A 19,469-nucleotide genomic window follows, 5' to 3' on the forward strand; every position below is an offset into this window, starting at 1 on the left:
AATGGTGAAACCCTGTCTCTACTAAAAAAACTACAAAAATTAGCCAGGCGTGGTGATGCGCACCTGTAATCCCAGCTACCCAGGAGGCTGAGGCAGGAGAATTGCTTGAACCTGGGAGGCGGAGGTTGCAGTGAGCCGAGATTGTGCCACTGCACTCCAGCCTGGGCAACAAGAGTGAAACTCCGTCTCAAAAAAACAAAGGTAATGTTGGTAAAGCACCTGGGATCTAGTAGCTGTTCAGTAAACATTAATTTTGTTTTAGCCAAAATATTTCACTTGCATCATCTAATTTGATCTTCATAGAACCCTGACAAACAAGCAGAACAAATATTGTAATCTCTCCTTTATTGATTATTAACCTGGTATTCTCAAACTTCCTAAGTACGGGTTGAACATCCTTCATCCAAAATGCTTGGAATAAAAAGTGGCTAACACCTGTCATCCCAGCACTGTGGGAGGCTGAGGATGGCGGATCACCTGAGGTCAGGAGTTCGAGACCAGCTGGCCAACATGGTGAAACCCCATTTCTACTAAAAATATAAAAAATTAGTTAGGCGTGGTGGGCGCATGCCTGTAGTCCCAGCTACTCGGGAGGCTAAGACAGGAGAATCGCTTGAACCCAAGAGGCAGAAGTTGCAGTGAGCTGAGATTGCACCACTGTACTCCAGCCTGGGCACCAAGAGTGAAACTCCTCAAAAAAAAAAAAAAAAAAAAAAAAGGAAAAAAGAAAAAGAAAAATCAAAACAAAAGTGTTTTGGATTTCAAATTTTTGGGTGATTTCAGAATATTTGCATGTATGTGGGGATGCCCATACATAGGCTGGGATGGGACCCAAGTGGAAACAAAATTCGTTTATGTTTCATATGCAGCATATACACATAGCCTGAAGGTAATTTTATACAATACTTTAAATTTTGTGCAGGAAACAAAGTCTGTGTGCATTGAACCATCAGAAAGCAAAAGTGTCACAATCTTAACCACTCATGTGGACTGTGGTTGTTTGACGTCACCATCATTTCTGACTCAGTTTATATGTTTAGAGGCAACCAACAAGTAATCATTTTCTTTTCTCTCTTTTTTTTTTTTGAGATGAAGTCTCTCTCTGTCACCCAGGCTGGAGTGCAGTGGCACCATCGTGGCTCACTGCACACTCCGCCTCCCAGGTTCACGCCATTCTCCTGCCTCAGCTGCCCGAGTAGCTGGGACTGCAGGCACCCGCCACCACACCCAGCTAATTTTTTTTTTTGTACTTTTAGTAGAGACGGGGTTTCACCATGTTAGCCAGGATGGTCTCAATCTCCTGACCTCATGATCTGCCCACCTCAGCCTCCCAAAGTGCTGAGATTATAGGCGTGAGCCACCGCACCCAGCAAATAATCATTTTCTTACACTTATTAACACGTAAGCACTTAATAGTAGAAAATATGACATACTTTTCTCTCTTTTTTTGAGACAGAGACTCACTCTGTCGCTCAGGCTGGAATGTAGTGGTACGATCTTAGCTCACTGCAACCTCCGCCTCCCAGGTTCAAGGGGTCTCCTGCCTCAGCCTCCGAGTAGCTGGGATTACAGGCATGTGCCACCATGCCTGGCTAATTTTTGTATTTTTTGTAGAGACAGGATTTCACCATGTTGACCAGACTGGTCTTGAACTCCTGGTCTCAAGTGATCCACCTGCCTCGACCTCTCAAAGTGCTGCGATTACAGGCGTGAGCCTCCTCACCTGGCCAACATACCATTAATATAGTGAAAAAGTAATGTGTTCAGTGTAACTTGGAGCATCATGTTGGCTCTCAAAAAGTTTTGGGTTTGGAAGAACTTTGGAAGTTTGAATTAGGGATGCTCAACTTTTAATAATAATAACTAACTCTTATCAGCACTTACTACTCGTTAGGCATTATTATTATTATTATTATTATTTTTTGAGACAGAGTCTCGCTCTGTCGCCCAGGCTGGAGTGCAGTAGCCGGATCTCAGTTCACTGCAAGCTCCACCTCCCGGGTTTATGCCATTCTCCTGCCTCAGCCTCCCGAGTAACTGGGACTACAGGCGCCTGCCACCTCACCCCGCTAGTTTTTTGTATTTTTTAGTAGAGATGGGGTTTCACGGTGTTAGCCAGGATGGTCTCGATCTCCTGACCTCGTGATCTGCCCATCTCGGCCTCCCAAAGTGCTGGGATTACAGTCTTGAGCCACCGTGCCCGGCCTCGTTAGGTATTATTATAAACAGTTTACATTTAATCCTTACATCAGATGTATGAAGTCTACTAATAGGTCCATTTTACAGATCTGGAAAATTAGGGCAGAGAAAGGCTAAATAACTTGCCCAAGTTCAAAATGCTAGCAAATAAAAGAGTTAGGATTCAAACCCAGGTAGTATGATTCCAAACGCAATGCTCTTTACTAGTACTCTGTAGACGGGGCTATGGATAGCCTCTAGCTATCTTCTTAAGTGGATCTTCTTAAGTGGGATCTTCGGGTGGGCTTGGAACCAAATTAATGCAAGACAGATAAACAGAAGAAAAGCATGTATGTTTTATTAATTTTTTACATGAACATGGGGACCTTCATAAGACTGTGAAGACCCCAAGAAATGGCCAAAGCAGAAAGCTTTTATACCTTTTAGACAAAGAACTACACAATTTGTGAAGAAATGACAGGACAAAGGGGTATATGCTAGGGGTAGTAAATTCCAGGGGAGTCGCTAGGAGATAAATGGAAGGGGAGTATAAAGCTAGTGGAGGATAAGGGCTTTTTTTGGTCAGTTTATTTATACAGCTCCATTGCAGCGGTCACTTCTTAAATCACTGGAAACAAGGGTTATCTTCTCCCGCTGGTGCAGAGAAGGCCAGAGAAGGCCGCCTTTTCACAGGAATTTTTATGGCTTGATAAGAAAGGGCAGATCTGGAGGCCCTTTCTGCCACCACTGATTCTCAAGCATCTTCGCTCAAAAATATTTATATCAGAGAGGCATATTTTGGGGTGACATACGCTGGTTTCCTTCAACTCTTAAGTGCCTCCGACAGTCTTTAAGTAGTGGACTTGAACTTAATATCTTTCCAAGTCTAGGGCACTTGGCTGGCAGAGAAGGAGCGCATTAGGGAATTCCATAAGCAACACTGTGGCAGAGACAGCACTGAATAATTATCAGATCTGCCAGCTTCCGGACAGAACTGTGTTAATGGGGAGGCGCATTAGGGCACAGATTATGGCCAGAGTGCCGGCCCAGAGAAGGCACAGAGAGCTGGGTTGGCACAGGAGCCCTGAAAACACAAAAGGAAAGGGTTTCCGTCTTCACATTTTGCACTTTGGAGACTTGAGTCTAGAGTGGGAAGGAATACTTTTCCCAAAGACCCCTAGACTTTCACAGTTCTTGGCCCTTACCACTTTCTACATGATAATACAGTTATCAACCAGTATTTCTGGTCTGCTTTTTGAGGGCAAGATCATATTTTACTGATTTTTATGCTCCCTATGTGGAGCATATGGTAGGCACTTATTAAGTGTGAGTTGGAGGAATAAACGAATCTAAACAAATGAACATGCTTGAGTCCCAAAGGGATTTGGAGTTTGCTTCAGTTTTGTTTCATTTTTCTTTGTTTGCTTTTTTTTTTGGAGATGAAGGTCTTGCTATGTCGCCCAGGCTGGTTTCAAACTCCTGGTCTCAAGCAATCCTCCTGCCTCAGTCTCCCAAAGTGCTGAGATTACAAACATAAGCCACCGCACCCAGCCAAAACTTTTATTCTGATAGCAAAAATATTTTATATTTTAATGAAGATTCTTTGTGGGGAAGATGTCAATATTTTCAACTGTTCTCTTATGAAACAATATTCTACCTATTTTAATATTTTCATTTTTGTATTTATATCCATTTAAAACTAAAATAGGATATATAGCTTTTAAAACTTGAATGTGTAGTTTAATAATAGCTATCCAGCCACACCTATTAAAATGTTTACTAATGCATAAAATCTTACAAGTTTCAAGCTGCACCGGATTTTCATGGCTTTGTGTAAGTAGATGAAATGGATGCCATGTTCCTCCCATTTGCAGTCTCTAGCAGTATTTTAGTGTTTCTACTATTTAGTCATCTGTGGATATGAGTTGTAAATGGCAGCTTGAAATAATCTGAAGTTTTGAGGATGAGTTTCACAGCTTTTAACATTGCATCCAATGTGCTGGAGAGAAAAAACTTTTTCTCTACTCTTTTAGCTTCAGTACCTGGGGGCATAGAGATTAAACTAACAAAAGACAGATTAATGGGAGAAAAGGCATACAATTTTATTTATTTTGTGTGTGTTGCCAAGATACAGATCTAGACATTTTATTTGTTTATGTATTCATTTATTTAGAGATAGGTTCTCACTTTGTGGCCCAGGCGGGAGTGAAGTGGCTGGAACACTGCTTACTGCAGCCTCAACCTCCTGAGCCCAAGCCATCCTCCCGCCTCAGCCGTGCGCCACCATGAGTGGTTAATTTTTGTATACAGATGGCGTTTTGTCATGTTGCCCAGGCTGGTCTCGAACTCCTGAGCTGAAGTGATCCCGCCCACCTTGGCCTTCCAAAGTGCTGGGTTTGCAGGCGTGAGCCACCGCACCAGCCACAGTTTTTAAATTAATATTGGCAGGCAGGGAGTGCACCGGAAAACAGTGAAACTTAGGGCTTTGGGCTTTAAGGGATGATGAATTGTGGGGAAGTGACTGGGAAATAAATGGGGGGAGCTCATGGAAGATAAGGGCTGTTATAGTAAGGTCTATTATGAAAAATCATCTTGGTGTCTATTCCCTGTGTTCGGTGAAAAGGATGATAACCTGTCTGATTGATAAGAGTTGCTCTTGTTTCCCTGGTTGGGGGAAGGGTGTTTACCTTCCTCAAAGGGAAATATATGCCCTGATTCTAGGGCAGATAAAAGGAGGGCAGATAACTTCCTGCATCTGTCAATTTTCAGTTGCTTTCTGCTCAAAACAATCCTCATGCTAAAGTGCACATTTTGGAGTGGCATATTCCGATTCTTTTCAAATGTAAAGCAAATAATATTACAGCTGAAACGTATTCAAATTATTTCCAGTTTTATCCTGATTTTTTTCAGTCCTATTGATGAGAAACAGCTACTTCCTTATAAAATAAGTCTGTTTTTACGGGTTTGTTTTGTTTTTTTGTTTTTGTTTGTTTTCTGAGACGGAGTTTTACTCTTGCCCAGGCTAAAGTGCAATGGCGCGATCTCGGCTCACTGGCAACTTTTGCCTCCCGGGTTCAAGCAACTCTCCTGCCTCAGCCTCCCAAATAGCTGGGATTACAGGCATGTGACACCACGCCCGGCTAATTTTGTATTTTTAAAAGAGATGGGGTTTCTCCGTGTTGGTCAGGCTGGTCTCGAACTCCCGACCTCAGGTGATCCGCCCGCCTTGGCCTCCCAAAATGCTGGGATTACAGGCATAATCCCACTGTGGCCGGCCTGTTTTTATGTTCTTGACCTAGCACAGGTACTCTTTCCTTGTGTTACCTGTTGCATTTCATTTAATTCTTTTAAAGCTATAGCAAGCAATTTAAGACTATAAAGGATACTTACAAAAGTAAAAGGGAAGGGAAGTCAACCATAATCCTATTCTATGAAGATACATTTTTACATATTTCCTTTCAATGTTATCTATGCATATCTCTTTTATATAGTTTAAGTGATGGAGCATTCAGTATGGGATGTAACTTCTTCCACTTAACATTACATCACAAACATTCTCCATGTTCTTGCATACTTGGGGTCCTCATTATCTAACAGTGGCATAGTGCTAACCATCTCCACTTAGGCTTCTGGGCTGCTTCCAGGCTCTTGTTTAGGCATCCTGCTAGCACTCTCAGCCCTAGGAAGGGTGGATCCATACTTGGCTCCTCCCCACCAGGTGGAACCTGAGCCTCCAACAGCAGCCTCAGGCCATTCAGAGGTCAAGCCCCAGGCCTAAACTGCGACTAGATAAAGAAGGCTTTTGGCTTTCTCGCCCATCTCCTAGGTCCAGGCTTGGTGGAGCCTGCTATGCGGGCACTCCAGGTCCACTCCCTCGGGGCAGAGGCCACTGCGCCATCCCCTTCCCCATGGTCTCCCTACCCCCGACCTGCACTGGGCGCTCCGCCCAGAGGTGAGTCCCTCCCAGCCGTTCTCTCCTTCTGTCCTAGCCATCCGCAGACCCACCCTGTGCAAGGGAAGGAGCTAGGCCGTGCGCCCTGGGCGTCATGATCCTCCTGCGGGCCTCCGAAGTGCGGCAGCTGCTCCACAATAAGTTCGTGGTCATCCTGGGGGACTCTGTGCATAGGGCGGTATACAAGGACCTGGTACTTCTGCTGCAGAAGGACTGCCTGCTCACTCCCCAGCAGCTCAAAGCAAAGGGGGAGCTGAACTTCGAACAAGATGAGCTGGTGGACGGAGGCCAGCGGGGCCACATGCACAACGGCTGTCACTACCGTGAGGTCCGCGAGTTCCGCTCCGACCACCATCTGGTGCGTTTTTACTTCCTCACCCGTGTGTACTCCGACTACCTCCAGACCATCTTGAAAGAGCTGCAGTCCGGCGAGCATGCCCCCGACCTGGTCATCATGAATTCCTGCCTCTGGGACATCTCCAGGTATGGTGCGAACTCCTGGTGGAGCTACCTGAAGAACCTGGAGAACCTGTTCCGGTGCCTGGGGCAGGTGCTGCCCGAGTCTTGCCTCCTGGTGTGGAACACGGCCATGCCTGTGGGCGAGGAAGTCAACGCGAGTTTTCTTCCGCCCGAGCTCCGGCAGCAGAAGGCCACCTTCCTGAAAAACAGAGTGGTCGAAGCCAACTTCTATAGCGCCACCGAGGCACGTAAACATAACTTCGATGTACTGGACTTGCATTTTTACTTCCGCCACGCGAGGGAGAACCTGCACTTCGACGGGGTGCACTGGAATGGACGCGTGCACCGCTGCCTCTCCCAGCTGCTGCTGGCCCATGTGGCTGACGCCTGGGGTGTGGAGTTGCCCCAGCGCCATCCTGTGGGCAGGTGGATCAAGAAGAAAACACCTGGCCCGAGAGTTGAAGGGCCGCCCCAGGCCAACAGAAATCACCCGGCCTTACCCCTGTCCCCACCCTTACCTTCCCCCACATACTGCCCCCTGCTTGGGTTCCCACCCCAGCGACTGCCGCCGCTCCCGCTCCTGCCCCCACAGCCTCCTCCTCCCATTCCCCTTCACCAGGGAATGTCCCGGTTCCCACAGGGTCCCCCAGATGCCTGTTTTTCATCAGACCATACTTTCCAGTCAGATCAATTCTATTGCCATTCAGATGTCCCCTCATCAGCCCATACAGGTTTCTTCTTCCAAGACAACTTTGCGATTGGTCCCCAGCTGCCTATGCCCTTCTTCCCCACACCCCGTTATCAGCGGCCTGCCCCTGTGGTCCATAGGGGTTTTGGCAGGTATCGTCCCCGTGGCCCCTATGTGCCCTGGGGACAGCGGCCTCGACCTTCAAAGAGAAGGGCCCTAGCCAACCCAGAGCCAAGGCCTCAATAGATGGACCTAGGCCTTATTTCCTCTTTATGAACATGGATTGGACAGATCTGACACTTCCTTTTCATTGCTTGGCCTGAACAGACTGACCTTGTTAACTTAAGCCTGGAGTCCATGCCTGGTCTTCTTTTTGTTCATTGCTGTTACCAAGAAAGCCAAGGAGGAGCAGTCTGACTCATTCTTCTTGGCTGCAGCCTCTTCCCCACTTCCTGGGGGTGACCCAGCATTGTTCCTGCCCCCCCCCCACTCCCTATTCTCTTTGCCTTTGTGTAAAACTAAAATTGAAATAAAGAAGTTGCACAAAAGTAGTTGTGGGTTTTGCATGTCTATATTTAATGGATGCCTCTCCATTAAACAATTAGTTCTTAGTATGTTTTGGCTCTGTGTCCCCACCCAAATCTCATTTTGAATTGTAATAATCCCCATGTGTCAAGGGCGGAACCATGTGCAGGTAATTGAATCGTGGGGGTGGTTTCCCCTATGCTGTTCCCATTATAATGAGTGAGTCTCACCAGATCTGATGGGTTGTTGTTGTTGTTGTTTAGACAGAATTTTGTTCTTGTTGCTCTGGCTGGAGTGCAATGGCGTGATCTCAGCTCACCGCAACCTCCTCCTCCCAGGTTCAAGCAATTCCCTTGCCTCAGCCTCCCAAGTAGCTGTGATTACAGGCATGCAGCACCACTCCTGGCTAATTTTGTATTTTTAGTACAGACGAGGTTTCTCTGTTGGTCAGGCTGGTCTCAAACTCCCAACCTCCCACCTTGGCCTCCCAAAGTGCTGGGACTGAGCCACCGGGCCCAGCCACCACTTCTCTGTTTTTAAGAATGTTAACATAACTAAGACTGTTTAAATGCTAGACTCACTGTATCACTCAACTAGTGAAATGTTAATACTTAGATAAAATAGTCAAAATCAGATGTGATTAAAATTGTTCAAATAATAGGATTTTTCATTGCATTGATTTGACTGGTTTGTAGCTCCCCAATACCACCATCCCTAAATTTGACAAGAATTAGGACATGCTGTCTTGCAAAAATTAGGTTCATGAAGTCAAAAGAAATTGGTGAAATTATATATATCTACAGAAGGAATACATTAGCAGCTTTTAATCCATTAAAAAAACAAGATTCTTGGAGAATGGGACCTTTATCTTATCTCTGTGTCTCAAATCTTAGCACAACGCCTGGCACTTAATAAATACTGAATAGCATTTCTGGATGAATCAATGAGTGAATAAAGAGATGGCTTATAAATAAATGTTTCTGATGAGACTACAGTCTAAATCTCTAGAGTTACCATAAATCAACATTTAATCTTTGTAACACATCTGAAGGAATATTATTGAAATAGCATGATGATGGTCTTTAAGGATTCTAGAAAGGGAGTGATGAGTCAGAATTTGCCAGAATGCCCCAGCATCGTCAGGTGAAAGAGAACCTGTCTAGTCAATGTAAAGGTTCTAATCCCATGGAGATTAGGGCAGCAGACTATGAGATTTGGTAACATTTGCCATCCAGACGAGCTAGCTGCCTTCATTCTGCCTTTATGTTTCCCAGTCAACACCAAACAGTGTTTAGCTGCTGATCTGAGTAAGCTGACACATTTAGTGTTTCTATTTCCATGAACAAGGTAATACATTGGTGTTCTGGTTTATAACTCTCTCTTGTGAGTTAGGTCAGTACGTCTGAATCCTTAATCTGATGATGCCTGATGAACCAAGGAGAATGACTTATTAGATATACAGTGCTGAGGATCAGATGCTGAATCAATGGTGAATCCACAATATTGTGGATGAAATTGCATCAACTACTCAACAGAGAAAGTTCTGTTTCTCTCCGATGGGTAGGAGTGCAGGGAGACTCGAACAGGGGAAATCTTTTCCTTCAAAGGTGTATTAATTTCCTGTGGCTGCTGTAATAAAAAAAACACCACAGACTTGGTGACTTAAAATAGCACATTTATCTCCTAATTCTGGAAGTCAGAAGCCTGAAATCCATCACTCCAAAATAAAACCCTTACTATGTCCTCACCTGTATAACATGATCAGGCTTCTACCTGCCCTGGCAATGTCATCTTCTGGAACTCTCTTTGTTGCTCTTTATTCTTTGAACCACACAGGACTTCTTTCCATTCATACAGCACAACAAGCTCTTTTATAACTTGGGTCTTTGCACTTGCTGTTTCCTTTACCGCATTGTTCTATATCCCGTACTTCCTAGGTCTTTTAATTCCTAACTCATCCTTCCATTCTCACTTTGCAAGTTCCCTCCTAAAAGGCCTTTCAGGACCATTGCATCTGAAAGTACCATGATGTTCTGTCATAGCACTCTTCACTTTCTTTGTATGGCTTACCTCACTCTGCAATGGCTTCAGTAGTTACTTGTTAGCCTCCCTACTAGAATGAAAGTTCCATGAGTCTTGTTTACTCTGGACTTCCCAAGGCCTACTAGCACAGTGCCTGATAAAGAGGTTTTCAAGTATTTATGCTTTAGTTAAATATTCAAGCACATAATTCACTCACATTCAGTAATCAACTAAGAATGCAATTTGTATTAAGATTGAGCAACATCAGCCCAAACAGCTATTGTGAAAAAATCATAATTGAGCAGCATTTGATTACTTAGAAAATGTCTACAGAACATTCCCACAACTTTACCTAAATTATGCTGGCTAGCTAGCCCTCTTCCTCTCACCCCACCCCTCCACCCACTGGGAGTAAGACTCAGACAGCACATTCAGTGAATGCTTGCCTTTAATTTCATACATATCCTGGCTTTTATCTTCCAGCCTAGGGCTTTCTTCTTTGCCCATATTTGCTATTTTCACCTTGCTCCTTAAATGAGGAAACCTAGCAAAGCAATCAAGCTCTTGTCTGGTAAAAAGAACCAAAACTATTCAGCATCCGTGAGAGAAATTATTGCTCCACTGTTGAGGTTTAGAATGCAGGGTTCATTTGGCCTATTTTCCATCCTCAAGAAACAACAGCACTCACAGATACTTGAGTCTCGTCTTAAACTTCCTGGAAAAGTAAAATTAATGATTACATTGACATCATCGAAGCAGCATGTTTCTCACAGGATTCTATACTAATATATTATACCAAAGGCCAGATTTTAAAGCTGTAACAATATTTTTCCATATGTACAAAGAAAGCAAGGTCCAGCATTTGAAAACAAAACAAACCTTCCCTCCCAGAGTAGGATTAACAACAGCCCTTCACGGTCAGCCACAGAGCTCTTGCTCTCGCTGCCAGGAGGCAACATTCACGGCTAAATCTGGAGTTGTACAAAGCGGCAGCCCCTCTCTTCGACAATTTTATGTTCACGACTTCTGCAAAGGTAAGTTGTTTCAAAAACTTAGATCATTAAGATGCATGTGAGGCCAGGCGCGGTGTCTCACGCCTGTAATCCCAGCACTTTGGGAGGCCGAGGCGGGCAGATCACGAGGTCAGGAGATGAGATCATCCTAGCTAACACGGTGAAACCCCGTCTCTACTAAAAATACAAAAACTTAGCTGGGCGTGGTGGCGGGCTCTTGTAGTCCCAGCTACTCGGGAGGCTGCGGCAGGAGAATGGCGTGAACGCGGGAGGCGGAGCTTGCAGTGAGCTGAGATCGCACCACCACACTCCAGCCTGGGCGACAGAGCAAGACTCCGTCTCAAAAAATAAAAAATAAAAAAAGGTGAATGTGAGAGAAAGAAATTACCGTTGTTTTAAACTATTGTATGTTTGTTTCCATAAACTCCAGGAATAATATTCTCATTCTCATAACTCAAGAAAGAGCTCTACCATGGCATGCTTAATTTTATAGATATACAAACAGTCTCTGACTTACGAACTTTCAATGTACGATTCTTCAAATTTACGATGGCGGGAAAGCAATATGCATTCATTAAAGAGTGGTCTAAAGGCCAAGTGTGGTGGCTCACGTCCGTAATCCCAGCACTTTGGCAGGCTTGATCCCAGGTTTGAGACCAGCTTGATCAACATAGTGAGACCCCCATCTCTATACAAAAAATTTTAAACAATTAGCCAGGCATGGTGTCAAGTAACTGTAGTACCAGCTACTCAGGAGGCTGAGTTAGGAGCTGAGGTTTGAGCCCAGGAGTTGGAGACTGCAGTGAGCTATGATCATACCACTGTACTCCAGACTGGGCAACAGAGTGAGACCCTCTCTGGAAAAAAACAAAACAAAAAGCCCAATGATCTCTCTCAATGCTGAGCAGCATAGCCACAGCAGCTCCCAGTCAGCCATGCCATCACTAAGGTAACAACTGATAGATACCCTACAGTGTCCTGTGTTGCCAGATGATTTTGCCCAGTTGTAGGCTAATACAATTGTTCTGACCACATTTAAGGTAGGGTAGACTAAGCTATGATGCTCAGAAGTTTAGGGGAACTAAGTGCATTTTTGATTTACAATATTTTCAGCTTATGATGGATCATAAACTCTTTGTAAGTTGAGGAGCATCTGTAGTTTTTATTGGAAGATTTAACCCCTTTGTAAGTTGAGGAACATCTGTAGTTTTTGTCACAAGACTTTACCCATTTAACTTTAAAGAAACATTTCCTAAAACATATCACTTTGCCCCTTGGTTTTACTCCATATGCATTCTATAGGTGAGGATGTTTGTAAAAGGATTCTTTCTATAATTGCTTTACATGGAAATTCACAATGACCTTTAATAGATTAGAGGCTCTGAGAAGTTCAAAATAAACTTGACTAAGTGTGTTTAACTTAGTATTCCCAAGATGTATTTAACCCAGAACCATTTTCATACATTGTGTCTTTATTTATTTATTATTTTTAGAGATAGGATCTCACTTGTCACCAGGCTGGAGTGCAGTGGCATGATCATGGCTAACTGTAGCCACGAATTCCTAGCTCAAGTGATCCTCCTGCCTTAGCCTCCCAAGTAACTGAGACTACAGGCGCCACTCCCAACTATTTTTTTGTTTATTTTAATTTTTCTTTTCTTTTTTTTTTTTTTTTGAGACTGAGTCTTGCTCTGTCGCCCAGGCTAGAGTGCAGTGGTGTTATCTCGACTCTCTGCAATCTTCACCTCCCGGGTTCAAGTGATTATCCTTCCTCAGCCTCCGGAGTAGCTGGGATTACAGGCGCCTGCCACCAGGCCTGGCTAATTTTTGTATTTTTAGTTGAGACAGGGTTTCACCATGTTGGTCAGGCTGGTCTCAATCTACTGACCTTGTGATCCACCCGCCTTGGCCTCCCAAAGTGCTGGGATTACAGGCGTGAGCCACTGTGCCCGGCTTGTTTTAATTTTTCTAGAAATGGGGTCTCATTGTGTTACCCAAGCTGGTCTCGAACTCCTGGCCTTAAGTGATCTTCCCTTTTTGGCTTCCCAAAGTGCTAGGATTATGGGTATAAGCCACCGTGCCCAGCCTTAGCATCTTGTTAAAAATGTATTTTGGGAAATAGTAGTCTAGAGAATGCCAAATAAAATGGTTAGGGTAAGTGAAGAGAAAAGAAGGTTTGTGAGTGATATTTTATATATGAAGCCCTTTTCTGATGTAGCAGTGCCCAAACAGGAGCTAATATTTGTTAGGTAAGCCTGGGACAAGTGTGGAAATGGCTGATTAAGTGAAGTACGATAAACTGGACCAAAAATGATTGCCCTCATCTTCCTCTAAAATGGGAGACTGAGACAGCCAATCTTAATAATAAGTTCTGGGCCATGCCCAGTCCAGCCTGTGGAGTGTGGTGTGCAGCAGAAGTGTTCCAGCCCAGGTATTCAATGCTTGGCACAGGGTCACAGAATGTCCCAAGACATATCCCAGTGGAACATGGTAATTGGGAAGTAGAGAATAAACAGTGTTCCGAGGCTGAGCAGAGAGTCATTCAACAGCAGCACACTCTATCAACACTTAACAACGTTGTTAGGAGCAGACTCCAGTCCCTAGGAAAGGGCCTATTTTAGAAAAAGGAGAGCACCAGCAGGAGCTCCTGTAGATAAGCTAGACATCCTTGGAAGAAAAGACATAACCAGCCCATGTGACCTGACAAGTCTCATCTAGGCTCTGGGCAAAGTACCCTCTTGTGCCCTGTAATCATGATACCTCTTTGTCTTGACCATTTGCTGGCTTCTTGAGCTGGACTTGTCTTTACTTCTTACTCCCATGTCTACGTAGCATGGGCTAATTTTTGGCAAGTAGTCTTTGATTTTGTATTTCCTCTGGATAATGATGTCTCACCACCAGATTGATTCTTTCCCTACCATCCACTCTTCCCTACCTGCACCAGCCCTAAGGCGGTGGCTCTCAAACTCTATTGTGCATCAGAATCTCCGGGTGGACTTGTTAGGACACTGCTGCTGTCCTCCAACCACCCCACTTCCCAAGTTTCTGACTCAGTCTAGAGTAGAGTGCTAGAAGTTGCATTTCCAGTAAGTTCTCAGATGAGGAGGACCACACTTTGAAAACCACCACTTTTTTTTATTCTTCCAAAGAAACAAAACATAGAATCGTGTAGCCATAACCCAGATTTAACCATTGTTAACATTTTGCCAGTTCATCTTTTTTCTGAAGTATTTTAAAGTAAATTAGTTCATAATATTTCATCTATAAATATTTCATATGTTGGAAATAAAGACATTTTCCCACATAACTGCAGGATTAGTATCATATCTAACAAAATTGACATAAGTTGCTGATATTATCTGATACTCAGTCCCAGAAATGTTTTCAGCATCTATTCAAACTGGGATCCACTAAAGAATCACTCATTGCATTGGCTTTTATGTCTCTCAAATCTCTTTTAAGCTAGAATAGAATCCAACACCACTGTGTCTTTTTTTTCTTTTTTCCAAGACATTAACTTGTTGAAAAGACTTATCCTGTAGAATATTCCACTTTCTGGGTTTGTCTAATGATTTCTTCATGGTGTTATCTAAATTTTATTTTATCCCCTGTATTTCTTCTTCTTCTTCTTTTTTTTTTTTTTTTTTTTTTTTTTTTTTTTTGAGATGCAGTCTTACTCTGTTGCCCAGGCTGGAATGCAGTGGTGCAATCTTGGCTCCCTGCAACCTCCGCCTCCTGGGTTCAAGCAATTCTCTGCCTCAGTCTCCCAAGTAGCTGATATTACAGGCTCCTGCCACCATACCCGGCTAATTTTTGTATTTTTAGTAGAGACAGAGTTTCACCATCTTGGCCAGGCTGGTCTTGAACTCCCGACCTCGTGATCCACCCGCCTCAGCCTCCCAAAGTGTTGGGATTACAGGTGTGAGCCACCACACGTGGCCTATCCTCTGTATTTCTTATAAAGTGAATGTTAGATCTTAAGTTTTGATTAGATTCAAGTGAAACATTTTTGCTAGGATATTTCATAGAAAAGACAGTGTACTTCGCATTGCACCACAACCAGAGGCACATGAATGGTTTTCCCAGAATTAGATGCTAAGATTGATCACCAAGTGAAAAGGAAAACAGCCAGAAGCCTCTACTTAAAAGTTTTGTTCAGGGGAGGGCGTGGTGGCTCACGCCTGTAATCCCAGCACTTTGGGAGGCCGAGGCAGGCAGATCACAAGATCAGGTGATCGAGACCATCCTGGCCAACATGGTGAAACCCCGTCTCTACTAAAAATACAAAAAATTTGTCGGGGGTGGTGGCATACACCTGTAGTCCCAGCTACTCAGGAGACTGAGGCAAGAGAATGGTGTGAACCTGGGAGGCGGAGCTTGCAGTGAGCCGAGATCCCACCACTGCACTCCAGCCTGGGCAACAAAGCGGGACTCTGTCTCAAAAAAAAAAAAAGAAAAGTTTCATTTGTCCAGTTGCAACCACCAAGCATCTTGTGGGGTGATACATTGGTACCATATACATATTTCAATTCTTCGTCAATCTTTAAAAAAAAAATAAAAGTAGAGATGGGGTCTTGCCATGTTGCCCAGGCTAATCTTAAATACCTGGACTCAAGTGATCCTCCCATCTCAGCCTCCTGAGGAGCTGGAATTGTGGGTATGAGCTAACACGCCTGGCTTCCTATTCTTTCACGTAACTGTTTTAGCACCGATTGATCATTCTTGTTTGAAACAATGACTTCATTGGGGTGGGAAAATGTTCATTTTTCTCATTTTACCATTCGTTATACATTTCTTAGCTGGCATTCTCTTGTAAAGAGATTTTTTGCCAGGCGCAGTGGCTCACGCCTGTAATCCCAGCATTTTGGGAGGCGGAGGCAGTCAGATAACCTGAGGCCAGGAGTTCAAGTCCAGCCTGACTGACATGGCAAAATCCTATCCCTACTAAACATACAAAAATTAGCCGGGCATGGTAATGGGCGCCTGTAATCCCAGCTACTCAAGAGGCTGAGGCACAAGAATCCCTTGAACCCAGGAGGCGGAGTTTGCAGTGATTGGAGATCACACCATTGCGCTGCAACCTGGGCGGCAAAGTGAGACTCTATCTTGGAAAAAAAAAAAAAGAGAGAGATTATTTTTGTCATCAACTGGGGCTATTTGTTTACCCCAAGATACACTTCTTACAGAAAGCCTGGCTACCATGAAGTATGACAGTGGGCATAACAGGACTGTACCCTCAGACTGCCCCTCCCAGTTAGTTGGGGCTCTATTGACTATGACCCAGGCAGGGGAAAAAGACATGACACTCATCTGAAATGAGGTTTTATTTAAAAGTTGGTCTTTGAAACAACCCAAAAGCCCACTATCAGCATGGGGAAATAAGCTCACAACTGGACAGACAGCAGAGATGTACATCAATGGCGGAGATGAATCTGCACATAGAAGATAACTGGTCTTGGTTTCAAGGATGGAAAGAAGTCAAAGATTGGGAATTAGGTATGGCATTTGAAGGAGTTAAGGATGATCCACTCCCAACATATGCCAATTTGATACATTGATTATTTCAAGCTACAAGCACTTGAGAAACTGTAATTGCAGAAAGAATTATTTGATCTGTCTTTTCCTTCATGTGGCAAGCCATAAAAATTCCTTTGAGGAGGTTGCCTTCCTCACACTGTGGCAAGAAAATAACCCTTACCTCCAAAGACTAGGATTTGCTGCTGCAATAGATCTGTACAAATTAACTTATTGAAGAAACCCTTATCTTCCACTAGCTTTACACACTCCCGTAGGTCTCCTAATGACTCCCCTTGAATTTACTGCCCCTGGCCCATCTCTTCACAAATTTATGATTCTTTTTCTAAAACATATAAAAGCTCTCTGCTTTGGCCATTTCTTCAGATCTTCACTCTCGTGAGGGTCCCCAAGTACACATGTAAAAATAATAAAACTGGGCCAGGCGCAGTGGCTCATGCCTGTAGTCCCAGAACTTTGGGAGGCAGAGATGAGTGAATCACCTGAGGTAAGGAGTTCGAGACCAGCCTGGCCAACATGGTGAAACCCCGTCTCTATTAAAAAAATACGAAGAATTAGCTGGGCTGGTGGCACATACCTGTACTCCCAGCTACTCGGGAGGCTGAGACAAGAATGAATGGCTTGAACGCGGGAGGCAGAGGTTGCGGTGAGCAGAGATCGCGCCATTGCCCTCCAGCCTGGGTGACACATCAAGACTCTGTCTCAAAATAATGATAATAAGAAGAATAAAACTTGTATGTCTTTGTTCTGTTAATCTGCCTTGTGTCAATTTGATTCCTAGATGCAGCTGAAGATCCTTCTTAAGAACTAAGACAGGTAGAGGTGATCTTTAGCCTCCCCATACTTTATAAACCTAGCCCGTTGGGCCAGTTAGTAAAGGCAAAAGGTAAAAACACTCGTTTGCATGCTGAGTCATCTTCACTTTGGGATTGTGTCTTTTATAATCAACCAATAAATAAATGTTTATACATCAAGGTGAAGTTATTTGTGTATCTTTGAGTTGACAGATGATATACTGGTCTCTTATTTGTTTATTGGCAAGTACATATTTGTTAACTCAACAAAAAATGTTGATTTTGTATGGGGAACTTCATAAAATGTTCATGGCTAGATAAAAAGATTTAATAAGAAAACCATTATTATAAGAGTATTCAAGAAAATTGCTGTCAGAGTGTATTTTTCTTATTTTTTCTTTTTGAGATGGGAGTCTTGCTCTGTCACCCAGGCTGGAGGGCAATGGCACGATCTCGGCTCACTGCAACCTCCACCTCCCAGGTTCACGCATTCCCCTGCCTCAGCATTCCAAGTAGCTGGGACTACAGGCTCCCGCTACCACAGCTGGCTAATTTTTGTATTTGTAGTAGAGACAGGATTTTGCCATGTTTCCCAGGCTGGTCTCGAACTCCTGACCTCAGGTGATCCGCCCGCCTTGGCTTCCCAAAGTACTGTGATTACAGGCGTGAGCCACCACACCAGGCCTTATCGGAGGGTATCAAATTAAAAGTGCTTTATTGAGTAATTCCTTAATACCAGGTTCTCAAACAATTCCACTGAAATACCTGTAATGGTGGAAATGAAATCCATATATATAGGAGGTCTGCCTGCTGCAGCCACTCCAAGGATTAAATTAATTTCAAGCCTCACATAAAATATTAACTGAAATTCTCTGTTTACTTCATGCAGCATCCTTTGTTTTATAAATAATAATAATCATAATGTCCTTCAAAACATTGAGTAAAATCAGTGCAAAACATTGAGCAAAAATGCAGTGGGATTTAGAGTCCTAATCCATAAAATAGAGGGATGATAGCATCTCTTATAGGATTATTATGGACAACTAAATTAATATTTATAAAGCCCTTAGAATTGTGACTGGCACATAGTTACTGCTATAAAAATATTTGTCCATCAGGTGCAATGGCTCACACTGTTCATCTGAGCACTTTGGGAGGCCCAGGTGGGAGGATTGATTGAGCCCAGGAGTACGAGACCAATCTGGGCAACACAGGGAGATCCCATCTCTACAAAAGATTATTTTTTAATTAGGATCCCTTGAGCCCAAGAGATAGAGGCCACAGTGAACTGTGATTACATCACTGCATTCCAAAGTGGACAAAAGAGACTCTCTCAAAAAATAGGGCTGGGCACGGTGGCTCACACCTGTAATCCCAGCACTTTGGGAGGCTGAGGTGGGCGAATCACCTAAGGTCAGGAGCTCGAGACCAGCCTGACCAACATGGAGAAACCCCGTCTCTACTAAAAATACAAAATTAGCCGGGCGTGGTGGCGCATGCCTGTAATCCCAGCTACTCAGGAGCCTGAGGCGAGAGAATCACTTGAACCCAGGAGGCAGAGGTTGCGATGAGCTGAGATCACACCATTGCTCTCCAGCATGGGCAACGAGCAAAACTCCATCTCAAAAACTAAAATAAAAAAAAAAAAATTTGTCAAATAAGATTAAAGATTGTTCCAAGTTCATGCTATTGTTTTAGCTACTACCATGTAATTGCCTCTCAGAGTATTAGCAATCCTGTTTGAATGTGATTTTAATATTTAAGGACATAATTATGAATTGAGCAGGAGAGAGGGGAGATTGTGATTCTTTATTTGAGCTAAGGTAGAAAAGGGATCAAAGAATGGATGGAAATGGCACGAAGCCCAGGGTGTTGGCAGAGGGCTGCCAGAGTGACCAGGCTGGTTGGTGCAGTCACTTAACACACATTTCAGAGCACTGACCACAGGCCCAGTGCCAGGCACTACAGACTGTGGAAACTATAAGCAGTTGCTGAGATGATGTGATGCAGTATTTCTTAGATCACTTCCATCAGAATCACTAAGATGTTTGTTAAAAAAAAACAGTACCAGTGCACAGGCCCCACCCTAAAAACATTAAATCAGAATCAGAATCAGAAATTCTGAGGGCAAAAACCTGGAGACAAGTGTATCTAAAAGTTATCCAGGTATTTCTAATGTGCAACCAGGATTAAGAATCACTAATGCCAGGCGCAGTGACTCATGCCTATAATCCCAGAACTTTGGGAGGCCAAGGCAGGTGGATCACGAGGTCAGGAGTGCAAGACCAGCCTGGCCAATATTG

General features: G+C 43.8%; 1 protein-coding gene across 3 annotated transcripts in view; it reads left to right on the forward strand.

Moving 5' to 3' along the window:
• The window catches only part of PCED1B (PC-esterase domain containing 1B), a 166,053-nt gene extending 151,617 nt beyond the window's left edge, over positions 1–14,436 (forward strand). For all 3 annotated transcript variants that reach the window (XM_008002984.3, XM_073020652.1, XM_037997227.2), the window contains one exon: positions 6,168–14,436. In XM_008002984.3, the coding sequence (XP_008001175.3) occupies positions 6,225–7,523 (1,299 nt within the window). In that variant the 5' untranslated portion in view covers positions 6,168–6,224 and the 3' untranslated portion in view covers positions 7,524–14,436. The remainder of the gene's footprint in view (positions 1–6,167) is intronic.
• The last annotated feature ends 5,033 nt before the right edge of the window (positions 14,437–19,469 follow it).

The sequence above is a fragment of the Chlorocebus sabaeus genome, chromosome 11 (assembly GCF_047675955.1).
Source record: "Chlorocebus sabaeus isolate Y175 chromosome 11, mChlSab1.0.hap1, whole genome shotgun sequence".
NCBI classification, from domain to species: domain Eukaryota; kingdom Metazoa; phylum Chordata; class Mammalia; order Primates; family Cercopithecidae; genus Chlorocebus; species Chlorocebus sabaeus.